The 22286-nt window shown below is 37.4% G+C and overlaps 1 protein-coding gene across 1 annotated transcript in view; it reads right to left on the bottom strand.

The window, feature by feature from the left end:
- Positions 1-2554: 2554 nt before the first annotated feature.
- XYLT1 (xylosyltransferase 1) overlaps positions 2555-22286 on the bottom strand; it is a 448706-nt gene continuing 428974 nt past the window's right edge. The window contains exons 10-11 of the mRNA XM_053694736.1: positions 15332-15665; positions 2555-3322 (exon numbers count right to left, since the gene is read on the bottom strand). Coding sequence (XP_053550711.1) covers positions 3000-3322; positions 15332-15665 — 657 coding nt within the window. The 3' untranslated portion in view covers positions 2555-2999. The remainder of the gene's footprint in view (positions 3323-15331; positions 15666-22286) is intronic.

Here is a 22286-nt window from a genome sequence, read left to right as displayed (position 1 = left end):
GCCAAGGTAAGAAAGGCTGAAAGACGACCACTACTGAACAAGACACACAAGCTGAAACGTCAAGACTGGGCCAAGAAATATCTCAAGACTGATTTTTCTAAGGTTTTATGGACTGATGAAATGAGAGTGAGTCTTGATGGGCCAGATGGATGGGCCTGTGGCTGGATTGGTAAAGGGCAGAGAGCTCCAGTCCGACTCAGACGCCAGCAAGGTGGAGGTGGAGTACTGGTTTGGGCTGGTATCATCAAAGATGAGCTTGTGGGGCCTTTTCGGGTTGAGGATGGAGTCAAGTTCAACTCCCAGTCCTACTGCCAGTTTCTGGAAGACACCTTCTTCAAGCAGTGGTACAGGAAGAAGTCTGCATCCTTCAAGAAAAACATGATTTTCATGCAGGACAATGCTCCATCACACGCGTCCAAGTACTCCACAGCGTGGCTGGCAAGAAAGGGTATAAAAGAAGAAAATCTAATGACATGGCCTCCTTGTTCACCTGATCTGAACCCCATTGAGAACCTGTGGTCCATCATCAAATGTGAGATTTACAAGGAGGGAAAACAGTACACCTCTCTGAACAGTGTCTGGGAGGCTGTGGTTGCTGCTGCACGCAATGTTGATGGTGAACAGATCAAAACACTGACAGAATCCATGGATGGCAGGCTTTTGAGTGTCCTTGCAAAGAAAGGTGGCTATATTGGTCACTGATTTGTTTTTGTTTTGTTTTTGAATGTCAGAAATGTATATTTGTGAATGTTGAGATGTTATATTGGTTTCACTGGTAAAAATAAATAATTGAAATGGGTATATATTTGTTTTTTGTTAAGTTGCCTAATAATTATGCACAGTAATAGTCACCTGCACACACAGATATCCCCCTAAAATAGCTATAACTAAAAACAAACTAAAAACTACTTCCAAAACTATTCAGCTTTGATATTAATGAGTTTTTTGGGTTCATTGAGAACATGGTTGTTGTTCAATAATAAAATTAATCCTCAAAAATACAACTTGCCTAATAATTCTGCACTCCCTGTATTGTTAATTATCAGAGGTCCATGATACTCTATGGACTTCAGTCTAATTGCAGCTTTTGACTCTTTCAATGGACAGCACATGTTTTTATACATATAATGCAATAAATATATCAAAAGTATGAAAACAGGAGCTTTGATATACAACAACTGTTACAAGCATCCAAACTCTGGACTCAACACAAAAAAACTTGCAACATTTCTGGTGCTGATAGAGAACTGCAACTGAAGTTAGTAAGATAAACCTCAAGCTGAAAATGCAACACCACAAATTAGTCACTGACTAGACAATCTAAATAATAGATATCTTTACTATTTCAAAGTACACTCTGGAGAATGTATTGTCTGTTCTTAAATAGATTCTCACCTTGGAACCTACTAGTTGATACATCAGCACAGCTGACATAATGGAGAACGACTCATGGCTGCTACTGAATTGTGCAACAGATCAAAAGGCTAAGTTCTGTGGACAATTTAGGGACAATCAGCAGAAAAGAAATGATTAGTGTAAAAATGAACAGGCATTCAGGGTAATCCTGTTTAAAAGGAAATTCAACTTTATAAGTATAATTTAAGGATGTAATGTAAATATTTATTTGTTATAGTGGGGTTTATAAGTGGAGAATTTTAAACAAATGTAAGGGTGATTGCAGAAAAAATTATATCATCAGTTACTTTGGGAGAAAAATCTGAATTTTCACTATCACAACTAATGAGTCAATTAATACAACTAATATAGAAAGATATGGCTGCATTGTTTAAGCCTTAAAGGGACAGTCAACACTTACTTTAACATGTTTTGATATTGAAAATAAAAAAACGGAGGTCCGCCTACACTATACCCCTCCTGCCTTGCCGCCTTGCTTCTGTCCTAATCAGCGTCGCTAACTACTCTAATACCCGGTAAATATGGATGCCGAACTCCCTCGACCATTACGTAGCTGCCTTCTTCTTCAACTGATAAGCAAATCAGAATCCAGTCCTATGAGACCTGAACATTCTTCACTTTCCAAAAGACAATCTGAAAGAACATGATGATTGTCTTTGGTGCAAATGCACTATAGACAAGTTTGTGTGAAAGACAAGCAAATGCACAAATATATGCATAAGTCTCTGCATATTAGGGTATTTGTAATTATTTGCAATAAATACATGTTACTGTTTTAAAGAGGATATTGGGGTAAAAAAAATAACACTACAGTACATCAGTATATATTTAGTGTTATGTTCTTTATGTCCCTTTAATACTGACATTGTGAAATTAGGCTTATTTGCAATGCAGAAAGGAAGACTTTTTTTGTGTGATACCAAAGTAGGGAAATTACCAGTCTGGGTACTTATGTCCTGCGTATTTGTGATTTTTTTCCCCCCAAGACAGAACTGCAATACATTACCTAAATTATATTCATATTAGAATTTAAAAGATTTTAACCGCCTATCAACGTGGGGCAAGGTCATTTCTTTGTCACTTTTTTGGAAACACAGAATGTTTGAATAAGCTGCCATAAAACGCAACCAAGAATATGTTACTGTTAAAAACCACATTTTTTTTTTACTTATTTTTAAGACTTTTCTTATAACTGATTAACATGGACACCAATACAATACATGAAAGTAGAAAAATAGAATACATTTGTGCAAAAAAGGAGGAGGGGGGTGGGTTATGAGTCATTAAATGGGAAATACTGGTTTATCTGAGCCCTTGGTCAATGTAAGTACGGGGTATTGTGTGCAGCCATTTGTAGGGAAGTGCTATCAATCAGAACAAAAAGCCTACAATGGCAGTTTGGAAGGAGTGCTTAAGATACCCCACTTCAAAGCCAAATGGCAACAACAATTTGATAACTTATCTCTTTTGAATACCCAAAAACCCTTTCATTAGACCAAAAATTTGGTTGTTTGGATTGGTATAACAATGAGTTGAACTTGAAATCCCTTTAAAAACCCAAGCCTAGAAGGGTGTACCAGATGCTACCTCAGACGTCCATCATATTTAATAAGACCTAGCTCTGACTTTGGGTCTGGGCTTAAAGAACTCCAAGCTGTTTGGGCACATGCCTGCATCACAGGGCAGGACGATAGTCCTGTGGTGCATATGTCCACTGCTGACCACATGTTGCTTGCCAGACTATCTACCCATTTCTCTAAATTTGTTCCTGAAAGAGCAGCGTTCTTCTTTGCATGCTCAGCTAGCACTGTGTTAATGGGTATATTTAAAATTGGATTCAGGCCTTGGAAACTCTGTTCCATGTAAGCGTTTTTTGGGGGTCCACCATGAAACTTTGCCAGTTCCTCTGTAAATAGAAAAAAACAACAAATTATTACATAATGCAAAAAAAAATCCATTATTTAAAGCATATGCAATATTTTCAACTAAATCAATTAGCTTTTGAGATGGTGTAACTATTTTATTATAGCTAAAATGAAGGATTACATTTTTGGTCATCTATCTACCTACCCATCTATCGATCGATCGATCTATCTATCTATCTATCTATCTATCTATCTATCTATCTATCTATCTATCTATATATCTGTATATATATATTTAATTATCTGTTTATTTATGTAATTATGTATAATATAATTTTCTGTTCATTAAAGAAATAGCATATTTTAATCAAACTCTTTTAACACTGAACTTACATATTGATTCAAATTATATTTATTTAATTTAAAAACTGTTATCTAGGAGAGACATGAATATACTTTTTACCTCTGTGATTACCTTGTATCTAAAGCCAATACCCCTTATATCAGTTATTTTGACAGACCTGCATTTTAGCCAATCAGTGCTAACTCATAAATAACTCCACAGGAGTGAGCACAATGTTATCAATATGACACATACTGGCACTGTTTAACTATGAAAAACTGTCAAAATGCACTGAGATAAGAGGTTACCTTCAAGGGCTTAGAAATTAGCATATGAGTCTACCTAGGTTTAGCTTCAAAAAATAACACCAAGAGAACAGAAGTCAGACCTCTGGTTAATTTTTTAAATATCCTCCAATTGCCCCCAAAATCACATGTAAGGTCCCTTTTTTAAAATAAAAACGTAGCATTTTTTTTTATAACTGCACTAAGCAGTTTTTAGGGGTTAGCGGGAGTGGGGTGAAAAATTCCTTTACATTCAGATCTATGGTTAACTGTGTGTTCTCTATAAATATATATGTATATGCTTATATACATACATATTTATGTGTTAATATGTGTATATACACACATTAATACATATACATATATATGTATATAGTCATATACCTATATTTTTAAAGCTGTGCGACATACCCCCTTCGCTGTGCTAGGTTCTCATGCTGTGTCTCACAGCATGAGAATTAGGCTCCCATTTGAGGCTAAGGCAGCACGCTCTTGTGAGCGCAATGGTTCCATTCAATTCAAACCCAAAGTCACGTTCACATTGCACCTAACTTTTAATACAAGCGCACATTTGCGTGTGCTGGTAATACTAAGTGGAGTGCCGTTATCGTTTTTGCAAAAGCAAAAATAATTCACCTGCACAGATGATGTTATTTTGCACACTGAAGAAATGTTCTATTTTAACCTGTCTAAAAGGCATAATCATTTATGGAAATATTGGTGTGAAAATATTCATTTTTTTTCAGTCTGCATTAGTGATTGACATTTTTATTAGAAATGCCTGATAAATACACTGTAGCTAGGACAGTTTCAAAATAGCAGTAAGCTAAGTGCCAATAACTAGCTGGACAAAAAAACAACACATTTTGTACATTTTATTTTAATAATTATGCTATTGGCGGCTTGACTTTCAAGTCAACATCTCAAAAGCTTTCATTTTATTCAGACTTCAATATATGTAGCACACAATAGGCTGAGTGTGATGCTTTTTATTACAAACAGGACAAATAAAGGGATATTTAATTCATTCATGTTTGCATGAATTTGTCTTGTTTTTATTATTATTTCACATTGTTTGGGTTAAGAATTGAAATGATATACACATAATTTATTTTAAGTGGATTTAAAATATCAGAATTGGTTGGAAGACTGAATTAAATTTGTTTTGTTAATTTAAAGGGAAATGAAGCCCAAATGTTCTTTTGTGATTCAGACAGAACAGACCATTTAAAAAAAGATTCCAATTGATAACCAAAGTAAATTAGAAAGTTGTTTAAAATTGCATGGTCTATCTGAATCATGAAAGAAAATGTTGGGTTTGATATCCCTTTAAGAGACAGTACAATTTAGAAATATTTTGAAATACTTAAAAAAAAACAAAGTTTCAGTTAAGTCCTAATAAATCTGTGTTAAATAATATGCACTTTTACAGAGATAACTGTTCATTTATTGACCAAATTTTTTTCATTGTTCTATAATCTATAAAGTTTTGACCTGGCACTTTCTTTTGTCACTCATTTAAAGGGACAGGTGAGTAATTTAATTTAAGGGGACATTGTAAGGAAAAAAATGACAAACTGTAATTCCTTAGAATATGTAATTTTTGCACTACTAACTCTGGAACTATGTGTGATTAATCCCTGCAAATGGGTTAAACACATAGATAAAGTTCCACATGAGAGTTTTAGAGAACTGCTGTTTCAGAGCAGGAAATAGCAGGTGACCACTGACAGCCCTAATTGCAGCTCCCAAACAGGACACAGCTGTGAGCCAATCAAGTGAAGGAAACAAAGATTTTGAAACATAGATTTTGACGGCAGATAACAACCATAGGCCCAGCAAGTGTGCCCGGATATTTCCTAAAAGTATATACTTATCTAGTTCGTAGGATAGCCTTGTGCTTATCCCAGGCATTAGTAAGTACGTAGGATAGCCTTATGCTTGTCCCAGGCATTAGTTAGTACGTAGGATAGCCTTATGCTTATCCCAGGCATTAGTTAGTAAGTAGGATAGCCTTATGCTTATCCCAGTCATTAGTTAGTACGTAGGATAGCCTTATGCTTACCCCAGGTATTAGTTAGTATGTAGGATAGCCTTATGCTTACCCCAGGCATTAGTTATTATCTAGGATAGCCTTATGCTTACCCCAGGCATTAGTTAGTATCTAGGATAGCCTTATGCTTACCCCAGGCATTAGTTAGTACGCAGGATAGCCTTATGCTTAGCCCAGGCATTAGATAGTACGTAGGATAGTCTTATGCTTAGTCCAGGCATTAGTTAGTATGTAGGATAGCCTTATGCTTAGCCCAGGCATTAGTTAGTACGTGGAATAGCCTTATGCTTACCCCAGGCATTAGTTAGTATGTAGGATAGCCTTATGCTTACCCCAGGCATTAGTTAGTACGTAGGATAGCCTTATGCTTAGCCCAGGCATTAGGTAGTATGCAGGATAGTCTTATGCTTAGTCCAGGCATTAGTTAGTATGTAGGATAGCCTTATGCTTAGCCCAGACATTAGTTAGTACGTGGAATAGCCTTATGCTTACCCCAGGCATTAGTTAGTATGTAGGATAGCCTTATGCTTAGCCCAGGCATTAGTTAGCACGTAGGACAGCCTTATGCTTAGCCCAGGCATAGTATGTATGATAGCCTTATGCTTATCCCAGGCATTAGTTAGTACGTAGGATAGCCTTATGCTTATCCCAGGCATTAGATAGTATGTAGGATAGTCTTATGCTTAGCCCAGGCATTAGGTAGTATGTAGGATAGCCTTATGCTTACCCCAGGCATTAGTTAGTATGTAGGATAGGCTTATGCTTAGCCCAGGCATTAGTTAGTACATAGAATAGCCTTATGCTTAGCCCAGGCATTAGATAGTACGTAGGATAGCCTTATGTTTATCCCAGGCATTAGTTACTACGTAGGATAGCCTTATGCTTTGCCCAGCCATTAGTTAGTACATAAGATAGCTTTATGCTTAGCCCAGGCATTAGTTGGTACATAGGATAGCCTTATGCTTACCCCAGGCATTAGTTAGTATGCCTGGGTAATGCTTAGCCCAGGCATTAGTTAATACGTAGGATAGCCTTATGCTTAGCCCAGGCATTAGGTAGTATGTAGGATAGCTTTATGCTTACTTCAGGCATTAGTTAGTACGTAGGATAGCCTTATGCTTAGCCCAGGCATTAGTTGGTACGTAGGATAGCCTTATGCTTACCCCAGGCATTAGTTAGTATGTAGGATAGCTTTATGCTTACTTCAGGCATTAGTTAGTACGTAGGATAGCCTTATGCTTATCCCAGGCATTCTTAAAGGGACAGTATACTATAAAATTGTTTTTCGCTTAATGTGTTTCCAATTACTTTTTTTACCAGCTGCAGAGTATAAAATTATGAGATTTGCTTTTTTAAGGTTTATTTGTGTATATGAATTAGCCGATTTTGTGTTTTGAATCCAGAACATAATAAAATGGGTTGAGCTTGTATGTATAATCAGAGCTCATTACTTTATCACATTGTGTACATATACCTGCTTCTTTATCTTATATCTGTCCATAAACCAATCACCAATACTTGGAGAGAACAATGGAAAATTAACATTTTATTACCTTATCTCTTCTATAACCCACTGGGAGTGTAATTTCTTCTGCTGGCTGTGTTTACACGGCTTATCTATAGCTTGGCCTCTTTCAACTTTCAGGATGGGTGGGGATACCACAGGCTAAATCAACTATTTCAAATGCCAATATAAGGGTAATGGAAATACTTGTAAACAATTTAATACACTCCAGCAGTTAAAGTGGATAATTGGGAACAAATTAAAGAGGAGAACATTTTTAGCGTAAACTGTCCCTTTAAAGTCCCCCACAGTGTTTGTAATTGGCACCACTTGTGGAAGTTTATTCCATGAATCAATCACCCTTTCTCTAAAGAAGCTTCTACAAATTACTCCTGAATCTACTACCCTTCAGCTTGAGCTCATGATCCCTATTTCTTGAATCTTTCTTTTTATAAAATATACTCACAGCCTCAGATTTACTAAGCCCCTTAATATATTTGAACGTTACTTTCATATCGCCTCTTTCCCTTCTCTCCTCTAAGCTATACATAAGGAGTTGGACATAGCCCCCAATAACAATCCATATAAAGGGAGAGTCTACTCCAGAATTGTTATTGTTTAAAAAGATAGATAATCCTTTTTTTACCCATTCATCTGTTTTGCATAAAAAACACTGTTATATTAATACACTTTTTACCTCTGTGATTACCTTGTATCTAAGCCTTTGCAGACTGCCCTCTTATTTCAGTTATTTTGTCAGACTTGTATTTAGCCAATCAGTGCCCTCTCACTTGTAAATAAAGGGTGTGGTCACAGTGTTATCTATATGAAACACATGACATTACGCCTTCTAGTTGTGAAAAACTGCAAAATTCATGGAAATAAGGGGTGGCCTTCAAAGTTTTAGAAATTAGCATATGAGCCTACCTAGGTTTAGCTTTCAACAAAGAATACAAAGAGAACAAAGCAAATTTGATGCTAAAAGTGAGTTGGAAAGTTATTTAAAATTACATTCCCTATCATAATCCTGAAAGTTTAATGTTGACTAGACTGTCCCTTTAATATATGTATAATCAGCAGCAGTGCTTTTTTTCTTTCCAGTGATGTCCCTGTCCCTTTAGAACAAAAAGGTCTTTGCTAACCTATCACAAACTGATACACATATATAACAAAAACTGTTGTTTACACATGTGTCATTAACGGAGGAGATTGGGGTAGCCTTCCCTCTTCTCTTCTCTTCCCTTAAAGGGACAGTCAACAATTTTTTTTATTGTTTAAAAAGATAGATAATGCCTTTACTACCCATTCCTCGGCTTTGCACAGCCAACATTGTTATATTAATATACTTTATAATGTTCAAACTAGACATGTGCAATTTGTTTCATTCCGAATCAAAATTCGGATGAAAATTGTGTAAGATTTGGATGTATCCGAATCTCCGAATCAACCTAGTAACAAAACTAAACTAATTTGAATCAATTTGTAATGAAAAATCCGAATTAGTTCGGATTCATTTGTTTTATTCGATTGGCCATGGTGCAATAGTCTGACTCTCTGGACTAATCCCAATTCCTTTGCCGTTCCATATTTATTATAAAAAAAAAACTAATAGAGATATATTACAATTAAATATAGTGAGATAGAACAGTGAAATTATTCCTTTTGTGTTGGTTGAAACCATCCAAATCAATGTAACATAACATAATGAATGAATCCGAACATAGAATTTACAAATGCATCCGAAATGAATGACCGCTATAACGAATCAATCTGATAGCATCCGAAACGAATGAATTATATAACGAATAGATCCGAATGCATCCGAAATGAAATAAAAAAATACCAAATCGATACAAACAAAATGAAATTTTCTGGCGTGCACATGTCTAGTTTAAACCTCTAAATCTCTGCCTGTTTCTAAGCCACTAAAGACAGCCTCTTATCACATGCTTTTTTTTTATTTGCTTTTCACAAGGGTGTGATAGTTCATGTGAGCCATATAGATAACATTGTGCTCACGCCCGTGGGTTGTGCACAACACAACACTAATTGGCTTAAATGCAAGTCAATAGATAATAAATAAAAAGTCATGTGATCAGGGGGATGTCAGAAGAGGATTAGATACAAGGTAATCACAGAGGTAAAAAGTGTATTAATATAACCGTGTTTTCTCTGTGCAAAACTGGGGAATGGGTAATAAAGGGATTATCTGTATTTTTAAACGATAAACATTTTTGAATTGACTGTGTTTCAGAGTAGGTGGTGGTTTCAACACAAATAAAAAAGCTATTTCACATAATAAAATGAAGGTAAATGGATCATTTGAAACACATTTTGGTGCTTTTTCTTGAGCTGTGTCCCTTTCTAAGAATAATGTATAATCTGGTATTAAAAGTGGATAGTAGAAATGTTAACCTTATTAAACAGACACCCATGATTCAGATAAAGCATTGGGTCACTCAATGACAAGAAGTGTATATGAAACAGAGTATTACCCAACACATACAGACCAAACAATATGTGCACACCAGAAGAATGACAAGCAAACAGAATCTAGTATTGTATATATATATATATATATATATATATATATATATATACACACACTAATGGAAAAGGTGAACTATAGCCATAAATGGGAGCACATTTTACGGTACAATGCCCCTTGAATATTAATATAAAATAATAATGTATAAATCATACAATACATATTGGTAATGTAAATGAGAGAGCTAAGTTAATTTATAAAACCTGAAGTTTGCTCTAGTAAGAAGATTTTAGAAGTGCATGATTGTAAGATACGATTTCAAAGAGATAAAGAATAAAAGTTACTTTAGTTAATCTTACACAACCCACTGAGTACTCAAACCACAGCTTAAGAGATAAGTTATTTGGATTCTATATGAGACACACTGTCAGCATTCAGTAGAGCACAACTTGAGTATTCAGTGAACTGGAATTTTCCCATATTATTCAGAAGTTCCCAGAGGTGTGAAGTTTGCTTTCTCATATTTATCTTAGTATTTCTATCAATCCCCTATTGATTTCTGGACAGTCCTCAGAATTAACCCTTTAGCTGCCAAAAAGCAGATCTTGCAACCAGTCCAAGATACACACTGGCTTGCATAAAGAACAGACTTATTTAATCCTCCCACAAAAGCTGCACTATTTACCTTTAGATACCAGTGAGCGTCTAGGAATTACATATGTCTGTCTAGCGGCTAGCATCACACATCCACTCTTGTTACTTGTACTGACACTGAAACCGTCCTTTCATAAGCAGAATGTCTAATTAGCCATACTGGGAATAAAGACGTCTATTAATGGGCTATCATGTCAGCAAAGCCTTGTGTGCTGTATTCATGCAATCCCAGAAATACGAGGAGAGCATCGTCTCAGGCCCTGACAAGAGGCACTTTTATAAATTCATTTTTTAATTTGTAAATCATCTACCACAGGGTTCTTTAAACTTTTTTTCCCAAGACCCAGTGCAATGGTATCACATAATTTCACGACCCTATTTTTATGCTTGGTCTGAAAATTTCTGAAGTAATATACAACAAGATAACTGCAATGTTTGGCAAAGTGACTAAAATGTGTGTGTAATTTATTCCTGATTGTAGTCAAATCTAACAGTGTTGTAAAAGGCAACAACACACACAGACACACACACACCACATATATATATATATATATAAAATATATATATATATAGGTAGAAATATATATTGTACCAAAAAAAATCAGATATGTGTAGAAATATCTATTTATGAATAAAAAATCATATTCTGTTATGTGAAGAACATTGGAATGTGAAATATTCATATTTTCATGTCGGGTTAGCGCACATGAGAATATGTGATCGGGTTAGCACACACGTGAGGTGTTTTTTTCCACTTTTTTTTCCTCCATTGATTTCTACGGGGGGGAATACGTGAACGCGCAAGCGATATTCTTTTTTGCGTAATACGAACGCAAAAATCTTACTTCTAGCACAATTAATGCTCGAGTGGGAGCATTAATTAGCACTCTACTTGTAATCTGGTCCTAAATATTTATATCATGGGTGCAGGACCATGGATTTGATTTGTATTTATACCTGGCAGGGGAGGACCATGGATTTGATGTGGGCCTATAACTGGCAGGGGAGGACCATGGATTTGATGTGGGCTTATAACTGGCAGGGGAGGACCATGGATTTGATGTAGGTCTATAACTGGCAGAGGAGGACCATGGATTTGATGTGGGTCTATAACTGGCAGAGGAGTACCATGGATTTGATGTGGGCCTATAACTGGCAGAGGAGGACCATGGATTTGATGTGGGCCTATAACTGGCAGAGGAGTACCATGGATTTGATGTAGGTCTATAACTGGCAGAGGAGGACCGTGGATTTGATGTGGGCCTATAACTGGCAGGGGAGGACCATGGATTTGATGTGGGCCTATAACTGGCAGGGGAGGACCATGGATTTGATGTGGGCCTATAACTGGCAGGGGAGGACCATGGATTTGATGTGGGCCTATAACTGGCAGGGGAGGACCATGGATTTGATGTGGGCCTATAACTGGCAGGGGAGGACCATGGATTTGATGTGGGTCTATAACTGGCAGGGGAGGACCATGGATTTGATGTGGGTCTATAACTGGCAGAGGAGGACCATGGATTTGATGTGGGTCTATAACTAGCAGGGGAGGACCATGGATTTGATGTGGGCCTATAACTGGCAGAGGAGGACCATGGATTTGATGTGGGTCTATAACTAGCAGGGGAGGACCATGGATTTGATGTGGGCCTATAACTGGCAGAGGAGGACCATGGATTTGATGTGGGTCTATAACTGGCAGAGGAGGACCATGGATTTGATGTGGATCTATAACTAGCAGGGGAGGACCATGGATTTGATGTGGGCCTATAACTGGCAGAGGAGGACCATGGATTTGATGTGGGTCTATAACTGGCAGGGGAGGACCATGGATATAATGTGGGCCTATAACTGGCAGGGGAGGACCATGGATTTGATGTGGGCCTATAACTGGCAGGGGAGGACCATGGATTTGATGTGGGCCTATAACTGGCAGGGGAGGACCATGGATTTGATGTGGGCCTATAACTGTCAGGGGAGGACCATGGATTTGATTTGGGTCTATAACTGGCAGGGGAGAACCATGGATTTGATGTGGGCCTATAACTGGCAGGGGAGGACCATGGATTTGATGTGGGTCTATAACTGGCAGAGGAGGACCATGAATTTGATGTGGGTCTATAACTAGCAGGGGAGGACCATGGATTTGATGTGGGCCTATAACTGGCAGAGGAGGACCATGGATTTGATGTGGGTCTATAACTAGCAGGGGAGGACCATGGATTTGATGTGGGCCTATAACTGGCAGAGGAGGACCATGGATTTGATGTGGGCCTATAACTGGCAGAGGAGGACCATGGATTTGATGTGGGTCTATAACTGGCAGAGGAGGACCATGGATTTGATGTGGGTCTATAACTAGCAGGGGAGGACCATGGATTTGATGTGGGCCTATAACTGGCAGAGGAGGACCATGGATTTGATGTGGGTCTATAACTAGCAGGGGAGGACCATGGATTTGATGTGGGCCTATAACTGGCAGAGGAGGACCGTGGATTTGATGTTGGCCTATAACTGGCAGGGGAGGACCATGGATTTGATGTGGGCCTATAACTGGCAGGGGAGGACCATGGATTTGATGTGGGCCTATAACTGGCAGGGGAGTACCATGGATTTGATGTGGGTCTATAACTGGCAGGGGAGGACCATGGATATAATGTGGGTCTATAACTGGCAGAGGATGACTATGGGTTTGATGTGGGTCTATAACTGGTAGAGGAGGACCATGGATTTGATGTGGGTCTATAACTAGCAGGGGAGGACCATGGATTTGATGTGGTTCTATAACTGACAGGGGAGGACCATGGATTTGATGTGGGCCTATAACTGGCAGGGGAGGACCATGGATTTGATGTGGGCCTATAACTGGCAGGGGAGTACCATGGATTTGATGTGGGTCTATAACTGGCAGGGGAGGACCATGGATATAATGTGGGTCTATAACTGGCAGAGGAGGACTATGGGTTTGATGTGGGTCTATAACTGGTAGAGGAGGACCATGGATTTGATGTGGGTCTATAACTGGCAGGGGAGGACCATGGATATAATGTGGGTCTATAACTGGCAGAGGAGGACTATGGGTTTGATGTGGGTCTATAACTGGTAGAGGAGGACCATGGATTTGATGTGGGTCTATAACTAGCAGGGGAGGACCATGTATTTGATGTGGGCCTATAAATGGCAGGGGAGGACCATGGATTTGATGTGGGCCTATAAATGGCAGGGGAGGACCATGGAGCCATAGTTCTGATCTAAGGTCTGGTGTGGGCATATAATTCACAGGGGCTTCAGAGCCATGGGTCTGATCTGTGGTCTCATGTGGGCATATAAAATAAATAAATATTGAGATTTACTGTCCCTAAAAGTGTTTCAGCAGCTGACTTGTGCTTGTGTAGCTTTGTATTCAATACTCAATCACATACATTTGAAAAACCTGAATATTAATAGTTCCATATTTGATGCCAAAAGCAAACAAAATGAATCTTTAGTAGCATCAAATGCTACAGACATTATAAATCAGATCCAGAAATGTCTAAGTGAGGAGAATATCTCACTAAATATCTTTACATTTTTGTTATGTTTTATCACCCAGAAACAGCATTTCAGTTGCATAACCTACAAATCAAATGGAGCACATACAGTTTCATTCAGTGCAACAACAAAAATGTAAGCAAATTTTAAGATAAGCCTTTAAATATCCTGTTATTATGAGAATTTTGCCAGTTGGAGTCCCTGTTAAGGAAGATTAGCATTGCATTAACACACAGCAGTTGCCTAAACTGCTCACAGCGCACAAAACAGGGTAAATAAAATATCCAAATATAAAAATGGGTCAAACTGTACCAATTAGTTAAACTAATAAAGTGCTTGAAGACCTGTGCTGTGTTTTAAAGGAACTTTATATAGATAGATAGATAGATAGATAGATAGATAGATAGATAGATAGGATATACACACAAATATACAAACATATGTATATATGCAAATTAATTACTGTGGACCAGATTACAAGTGGAGGGCTAAATTATACAAATCTGCCCGTTTGCGGGCACGTAATAAATAACCAGAGATTACAGGTGGCTGGTTATTGCTACTGCGAGCTTGGGTAGCAATTAGCGCTCAGAAAATAAACCAGAGACTAGATCATTAGGAATTCTAGTTTTTAATTTAAAAAAAAAAAGTAGCAATTTTAAAAAATAAATAAAAAATAACTGCACTAGGCTGTTTGGGGGCTTTAAAGTTGGTGGGTGTGAGTTGTTGTTCACTTCTCCACAGAGAGACAACAAATCCTTGTGTGTTTGGATTAGGGTAGCCACCTTTTTGGAAGAACAAAAAAAAGGTAACTTTCTAATATTACTCCTATTATATATTTTTCTTCCTTTTCTTGGTATCTTTATGTGAAAAGCAGGAATGTAAACTTAGGAGATGGCCCATTTTTGGTTCAGCACCTGGGAAGCGCTTGCTGATTGGTGGATAAATGTAATTTGTGTCATACAAACCACTGCTGACTCTCTGAATACTGATTTATGGGTCCTCACAGCATATTTGTGTATGCTGCAGAAAACACAGTAATAACATTTACTAGAAACATTTTTACTAATGGAAGTATATTCCAAAAATGTTTCTATTTTAAATTGGAATGTACCCATGCATATTTGTTTTTTGACCTTTCTATCCCTTTAAGACAACACAATTGTCAAAAGAAGAAGTGATTGTCTTACCGTTTTTAATTGGTTGCCTATTAGAAAAGGTTAACGGTGTAACTAGGAATCTGGTTTCGGCAACAGCGACCCAATGGTGTAGAATGCGAATGGTCCAGACTCCTGGTCGGAGTGGCACGTTAAGGGGTGGTTTGTAATGTGTATACTCAGCGGTGGATTCAATTAAAATGTCATATGTGGCAGCAATGACATTAATGGGATCAATCCATACCACGGTGACAGTAATGTTGGGGCCTTTACCCCATTTCTGCATAGCAATGGGCTCATCCATTGGCCCCATTAGGCCCCCAAAGTTCCGGAATATTCTCTCTTTGGCATCCCACTCAGTGCCAACCTAAAATACAGAGTAATAATAAAAATATTAATCATTTCAAGTATATTGATATTATATAAACAAACCAAAAACATACATTGCCTTCTAAGCTAACACATGTTGACTTCATTTAGGAAATGTGTAATGTTTTCTAAGAAAAGCTTCTAAACACCAAGCAAACAATTATGGAGCTTAAAGGGACAGTCAGCACAAAAATTGTTATTGTTTAAAAAGATAGATAACGCCTTAAATACCCATTCCCCAGCTTTGCACAACAAACATGGTTATATTAACATACTTTATAACCTTTAAACCTCTAAATTTCTGCCTGTTTCTAAGTCCCTAAAGACAGCCCCATGATCATATGCTTTTGCAATTGCTTTTCACATCAGGGGAGTGCTAGTTCATGTGAGCCATATAGATAACATTGTGCTGACGCCCGTGGATTCTATCAACACAGCACCAATTGGCTTAAATGCAAGTCAATAGATAAAGTCATGTGATCAGGGGTCATCAGAAGATGCTTAGAAACAAGGTAATCACAGAGGTAAAACATATATTAATATAACTGTGTTGGTTATGCAAAACTGGGGAATGGGTAATAAAGGGATTATCTATCTTTTTAAACAATAAAACATTTTGAGTTGACTGTCCCTTTAAAGGACCATTCAATGCAGTAGAATTACATACTTAACAAGTACATAATAAAAAGACAATACAATAACACTGAATCTCAAATAAACAGTATAATTTTTTCTCCCATTTTCCAGCCCCCTGGATCATGTGACAGACATCAGCCAATCACAGACTGGTATACGTACCCTGTGTGCTTGTGCACATGCTCAGTAGGGTCCTGTTCCCCAGAAAGTGTGAATATAAAAATTAGACATGTGCGTCACTAAAAAATGTGTTTTGTTTCGTTTAGTTTTGATTAGTTAAATAAATAATTTTGTTTCGGCAAATTAGTTTAGTTAAGTTTTTAAAACAAAATTGTTTTGTCAAATTAGTTAAGTTAATTATTTTTTGGATCCTTTCTTTTTTTTTGGATCCATTCTTATTCATATTCATTATTCTATTCTAAATTTTGAATAGAATAATGCATCTTAACCCCTAAACCGCACCCCCCCACATCGCTGACACTAACTTTACCACTAATAAAGCTATTAACCCCTAAACCACCGTTGCCCGACATCGCCAACACTAACTTAATCTATTAACCCCTAAACTACACCTCCCACATTGCCAACACTACCTAAACCTATTAACCCCTAAACCGCATCCCCCCACATCGCCAACACTAACTTAACCTTTTAACCCCTAAACCACAGTTCCCAAACATCGTTGACACAAACTAAACCTATTAACCCTAAACCGCTGTTCCCTAACATCACTGACACTAACTAAACCTATTAACCCCTAAACCGCCGGCCCCCACATCGCAACAACCTAAATTAAACTATATTATTAACCACTTAACCTAACACCCCCTAACTTTAACATAATTAAAATAGACCTAAATTAAAGTTATCACTTTTATATTGGGGGTACCGTTTCATTCCTATTCGCTGAAAAATGTAAAATAGCCAATAGGAATTAGAGCTGCTTAAATTCTATTTGCTGGTTTGAACAGCCAATAGGATTTAAGCAGCTCTCATTCCTATTGGCTGATTCAAATTAGCTCATTCCTATTGGCTGATTTAAGCAGCTCTAATTCCTATTGGCTGATTTAAATTTGTCAGCCAATAGGAATGGACGATCGCATTTTAGAGGTCCTCCACGTCGGACCGATGGACCTCTGCCTCCGCGCATCGACCGCTCCGCCTCCGCAGGGATGAAGAAGATGCCGCCTGAATGAAGATGCTTCACCACTGGGATGAAGATCGTTCATCGGACTCGAGTACCGAATTTGGTGTTAGTGTTTTATTTTTTTTTAAGATTAGGACTTTTTTTTATTTTAAAGGGCCGAAAAAGTGCTGAATGCCCTTTTAAGGGCAATGCCCATACAAATGCCCTTTTCAGGGCAATGGGTAGATTAGGTTTTTTTTAGTTAGGTTTTTTTATTTTGTGGGTTTGGGGGGGTGGGGTTTGAAATGTTAGGGGGTGTTTGTTTTTATTTTTTAGCAAAAGAGCTGTTAACTTTAGGGCAATGCCCTAGAAAAGGCCCCTTTTAGGGCTATTGGTAGTTTATTATAGATTAGGATTTTTTTAATTTGGGTTGTTTTTTTTTGTTTTTTTAAACGGGGGTATTAGAATAGGAATAATTTTTATTATTTCGGATAATTGCGTTGGTTATTTTTTTGTAATGGTAGTTTTTTAATTTTTATTAATGTTAGGTTTTATTAGTGCAAGCTTAGGTTTTATTTATTTTTTCACAGGTAAGTTTGTATTTATTTTAACTAGGTAGTTAGTAAATAGTTATATTGTAACTAGCTTAGGTTTTATTTTTATTTCACAGGTAAGTTTGTATTTATTTTTTAATAGGTAGTTAGTTAATAATTGTAACTTTTATTTAGGTCTATTTTAAGTATGTTAAAGTTAGGGGGTGTTAGGTTTAAGGGTTAATATAGTTTAATTTAGGTTGCTGTGATGCGGGGGCCAGCGGTTAAGGGATTAATAGGTTTAGTTAGAGTCAGTGATGTTTGGGAAATGTGGTTTAGGGGTTAATAGGTTTAGTTTGTGTCGGCGATGTTTAGGAACGGTGTTTTAGGGGTTAATAGGTTTAGTTTGTGTCTGTGATGTTTAGGAACGGTGGTTTAGGGGTTAATAGGTTTAGTTAGTGTCGGCAATGTTGGGGAACGGCGGTTTAGGGGTTAATAGGTTTAGTTTGTGTCTGTGATGTTTAGGAATGGTGGTTTAGGGGTTAATAGGTTTAGTTAGTGTCAGCGATGTTTTGGAACAGCGGTTTAGGGGTTAATAGGTTTAGTTCGTAGTTCATATCGGCGAGGTTTAGGAACGGCGGTTTATGGGTTAATAGGTTTAGTTTGTGTCAGCGATGTTTTGGAACAGCGGTTTAGGGGTTAATAGATTTAGTTAGTGTTAGCAATGTCGGGGAACTGCGGTTTAGTTATTAATAGGTTTATTTTGTGATTTACTTAGTGTCGGTGATGTTGGGGAACTTCGGTTTAGATAGAACAATGAAAAATTCTGAATATGAAGAATGGATCCAAAAATTTGGTAACTGTTTAATTCATTTTCAGAATTTTTCAGGATTTGCAGATTCACAAATTCGGGTGCATTGGAATCTCCAAATCGGCCAAAGCGAAATTCAGCCGAAACGAAAAGCACGTCTAATTAAAATTTGATAATGGAAGTAAAATGGAAAAGTGTCTTATAACTGCATAATATATCTAAATCATACAAGTTTATTTTGACTTGAGAATCCCTTTAAGTTTAGTATCTTACTAAAAAGCTTGAAAAAATTGAGCTTTTCCCAAGTGGTAAACCAGAGTTTTTCACTTCAGTCCCCAAGTACCATTAAAAAAACAGAACTTCATGATATCCAACCTAGAACACAGGTGAAATAATCAGCTGATGGGTGAGAGATGGTTAGTAACCATGGTTACCGATCAGCTGATTATTTCACCTGGGTTCTGCTTAAAATATCTCCCTTAAAAGGGCATTCAAACACAAAAAGAAAATGCTCTATTATGTTGGACCATTTTTATTATTGTACTGTTGCTTCAATATAATAAACACTTGGTTAAAGTCAGTTACAGAGCACTACTGGGAGCTAGCAAAGGATTTCTGGTGAGCCAATGGCAAGAGGCATATAGCCACCAATAACCAGCTAGTTCCAAGTAGTCAATTGCTGCTACTGAGGATATATGCATATTCTCTTCAACAAAGGATACCAAAAGAACAAGGTCAATTTGATAATAAACTGAATTCAAAGGGGCATGAAACCCAAATGTTTGTTTTGTGATTCAGACAGAGCATGCAATTTAAAAAAAGTAAAAAAGTTTCCAATTTAATTTTATTATCAAATGTTTTGTTGTTGAAGAGATATATATGTCTGGAGCGCCACATGGCAGGAAATAGTGCTGCCATCTAGTGTTCTTGCTAATGTATAACATTCACGAGTCTGAACTTATCTTCCTGCTTTTCAACAAAGGATATCATGTCAATTAAGAGAATTAAGAGAATTTGATCATAGAAGTAAATTTGAAAGTTGTTTAAAATTGTTTGTTCTATCTGAATCATGAAATAAAAATGTGGGGTTTATGTCCCTTTAAAAATGTCTTACAATCAAACAAGTCTAATTTTGACTTTCAAGTCCCTTTAATTGTGGCCAATAAGGAATTAGCTTGTAAACTGCTCTACGCAATTGAGTTGCATTTATCTAAGTCAAGAAATCTACAGCATACAGGACCACTAAATACAGTAGAATTGCATAGTCAACAAGTGCATTATAAAAACACAACGCAATAGAACTTAATCAGAATTTTAAATTAGCAATAGATTTTTTTTTTCTAACAAATTTGAAAATTTACTTCAATTTTCCGCACCCGGTATCATGTGACAGAGATCAGCCAATTATAGGCTCATAAATGTATATACTGTGAACTCTTGCACATGCACAGTAATAGCTGGTGCCTCATAAAGTGTGCATATAGAAAGACTATGTGCAATTTGATAATGAAAGTAAATTGGAAAGGCTCTTAAAACTGAATTTGACTCTTGGGAGAATGGTACAGCACAGTTTACATAGGAATTCCGCAGCAGAGGAAAAATAAGTAATTAATGTATATTTCAAACTTGCTAAATTTTTAATTAATGTTTGATTAATTATTTTTTTAATCTAATGTCCCTTTTTATATTTAATTGGCAAATTATTTTGCATCTTTTGCACGGTTTTATGTTTCTAAAAAGGGTACATGAACGTCAGATTAGGTCAAATGCTTATTTCACATTGTGGGCTAGATTACAAGTGGAGCCAAATTTATTGCTACCTCTTGCGTGTTAAGGGCTTAATTATGAGTGGATCGCAATGTATTGCGCCCGTGTTAAATTCACTAGAAGTAAGCTTTTTGTGCACGTTGGGAAACGCGCATATTACAAGTTAAAAGTAAAACATTTTCGCACAAGTGCTAACCCGACACGCGCAAAAGCCAAACTTTGAATATTGCTAATTTGCGCCACTTATAATCTAGCCCTGTATGTGTTGAAGTTTCAGTTACAGTGTGTAAACTAAAAACTGTATTTGTCTAATTACTTATCAGCTACAACACACACAGACACTGTTGCGCATATCAGCATCTTGCAATAGTGTTATAATATATAAAATCTAATATATTACAGTCATTTACTCTTTTTCCACGTCAGGAAAGCTTTCTCTGTAATGCAAATGATAACCTACTTCTATCACATTTTTGCTTATTTATTTGAAAAGGCTGATCTACTAGTAATCATGTTTGTGTCCTGAAAATATTCTCTTTCCACATCTGGGAATGTTATGCAGATAAGGCAAAGAGTGGTAAAATGTAAAAAATGTAATATATTAAGATACATACACTGTGTGCAGAATTATTAGGCAAATGAGTATTTTGACCACATCATCCTCTTTATGCATGTTGTCTTACTCCAAGCTGTATAGGCTCGAAAGCCTACTACCAATTAAGCATATTAGGTGATGTGCATCTCTGTAATGAGAAGGGGTGTGGTCTAATGACATCAACACCCTATATCAGGTGTGCATAATTATTAGGGAACTTCCTTTCCTTTGGCAAAATGGGTCAAAAGAAGGACTTGACAGGCTCAGAAAAGTCAAAAATAGTGAGATATCTTGCAGAGGGATGCAGCACTCTTAAAATTGCAAAGCTTCTGAAGCATGATCATCGAACAATCAAGCGTTTCATTCAAAATAGTCAACAGGGTCGCAAGAAGCGTGTGGAAAAACCAAGGCGCAAAATAACTGCCCATGAACTGAGAAAAGTCAAGCGTGCAGCTGCCAAGATGCCACTTGCCACCAGTTTGGCCATATTTCAGAGCTGCAACATCACTGGAGTGCCCAAAAGCACAAGGTGTGCAATACTCAGAGACATGGCCAAGGTAAGAAAGGCTGAAAGACGACCACCACTGAACAAGACACACAAGCTGAAACGTCAAGACTGGGCCAAGAAATATCTCAAGACTGATTTTTCTAAGGTTTTATGGACTGATGAAATGAGAGTGAGTCTTGATGGGCCTGATGGATGGGCCCGTGGCTGGATTGGTAAAGGGCAGAGAGCTCCAGTCCGACTCAGACGCCAGCAAGGTGGAGGTGGAGTACTGGTTTGGGCTGGTATCATCAAAGATGAGCTTGTGGGGCCTTTTCGGGTTGAGGATGGAGTCAAGCTCAACTCCCAGTCCTACTGCCAGTTTCTGGAAGACACCTTTTTCAAGCAGTGGTACAGGAAGAAGTCTGCATCCTTCAAGAAAAACATGATTTTCATGCAGGACAATGCTCCATCACACGCGTCCAAGTACTCCACAGCGTGGCTGGCAAGAAAGGGTATAAAAGAAGAAAATCTAATGACATGGCCTCCTTGTTCACCTGATCTGAACCCCATTGAGAACCTGTGGTCCATCATCAAATGTGAGATTTACAAGGAGGGAAAACAGTACACCTCTCTGAACAGTGTCTGGGAGGCTGTGGTTGCTGCT

The sequence above is a fragment of the Bombina bombina genome, chromosome 11, assembly GCF_027579735.1.
Source record: "Bombina bombina isolate aBomBom1 chromosome 11, aBomBom1.pri, whole genome shotgun sequence".
NCBI lineage: Eukaryota > Metazoa > Chordata > Amphibia > Anura > Bombinatoridae > Bombina > Bombina bombina.
This window is presented reverse-complemented; position numbering and strand designations above follow the sequence as displayed.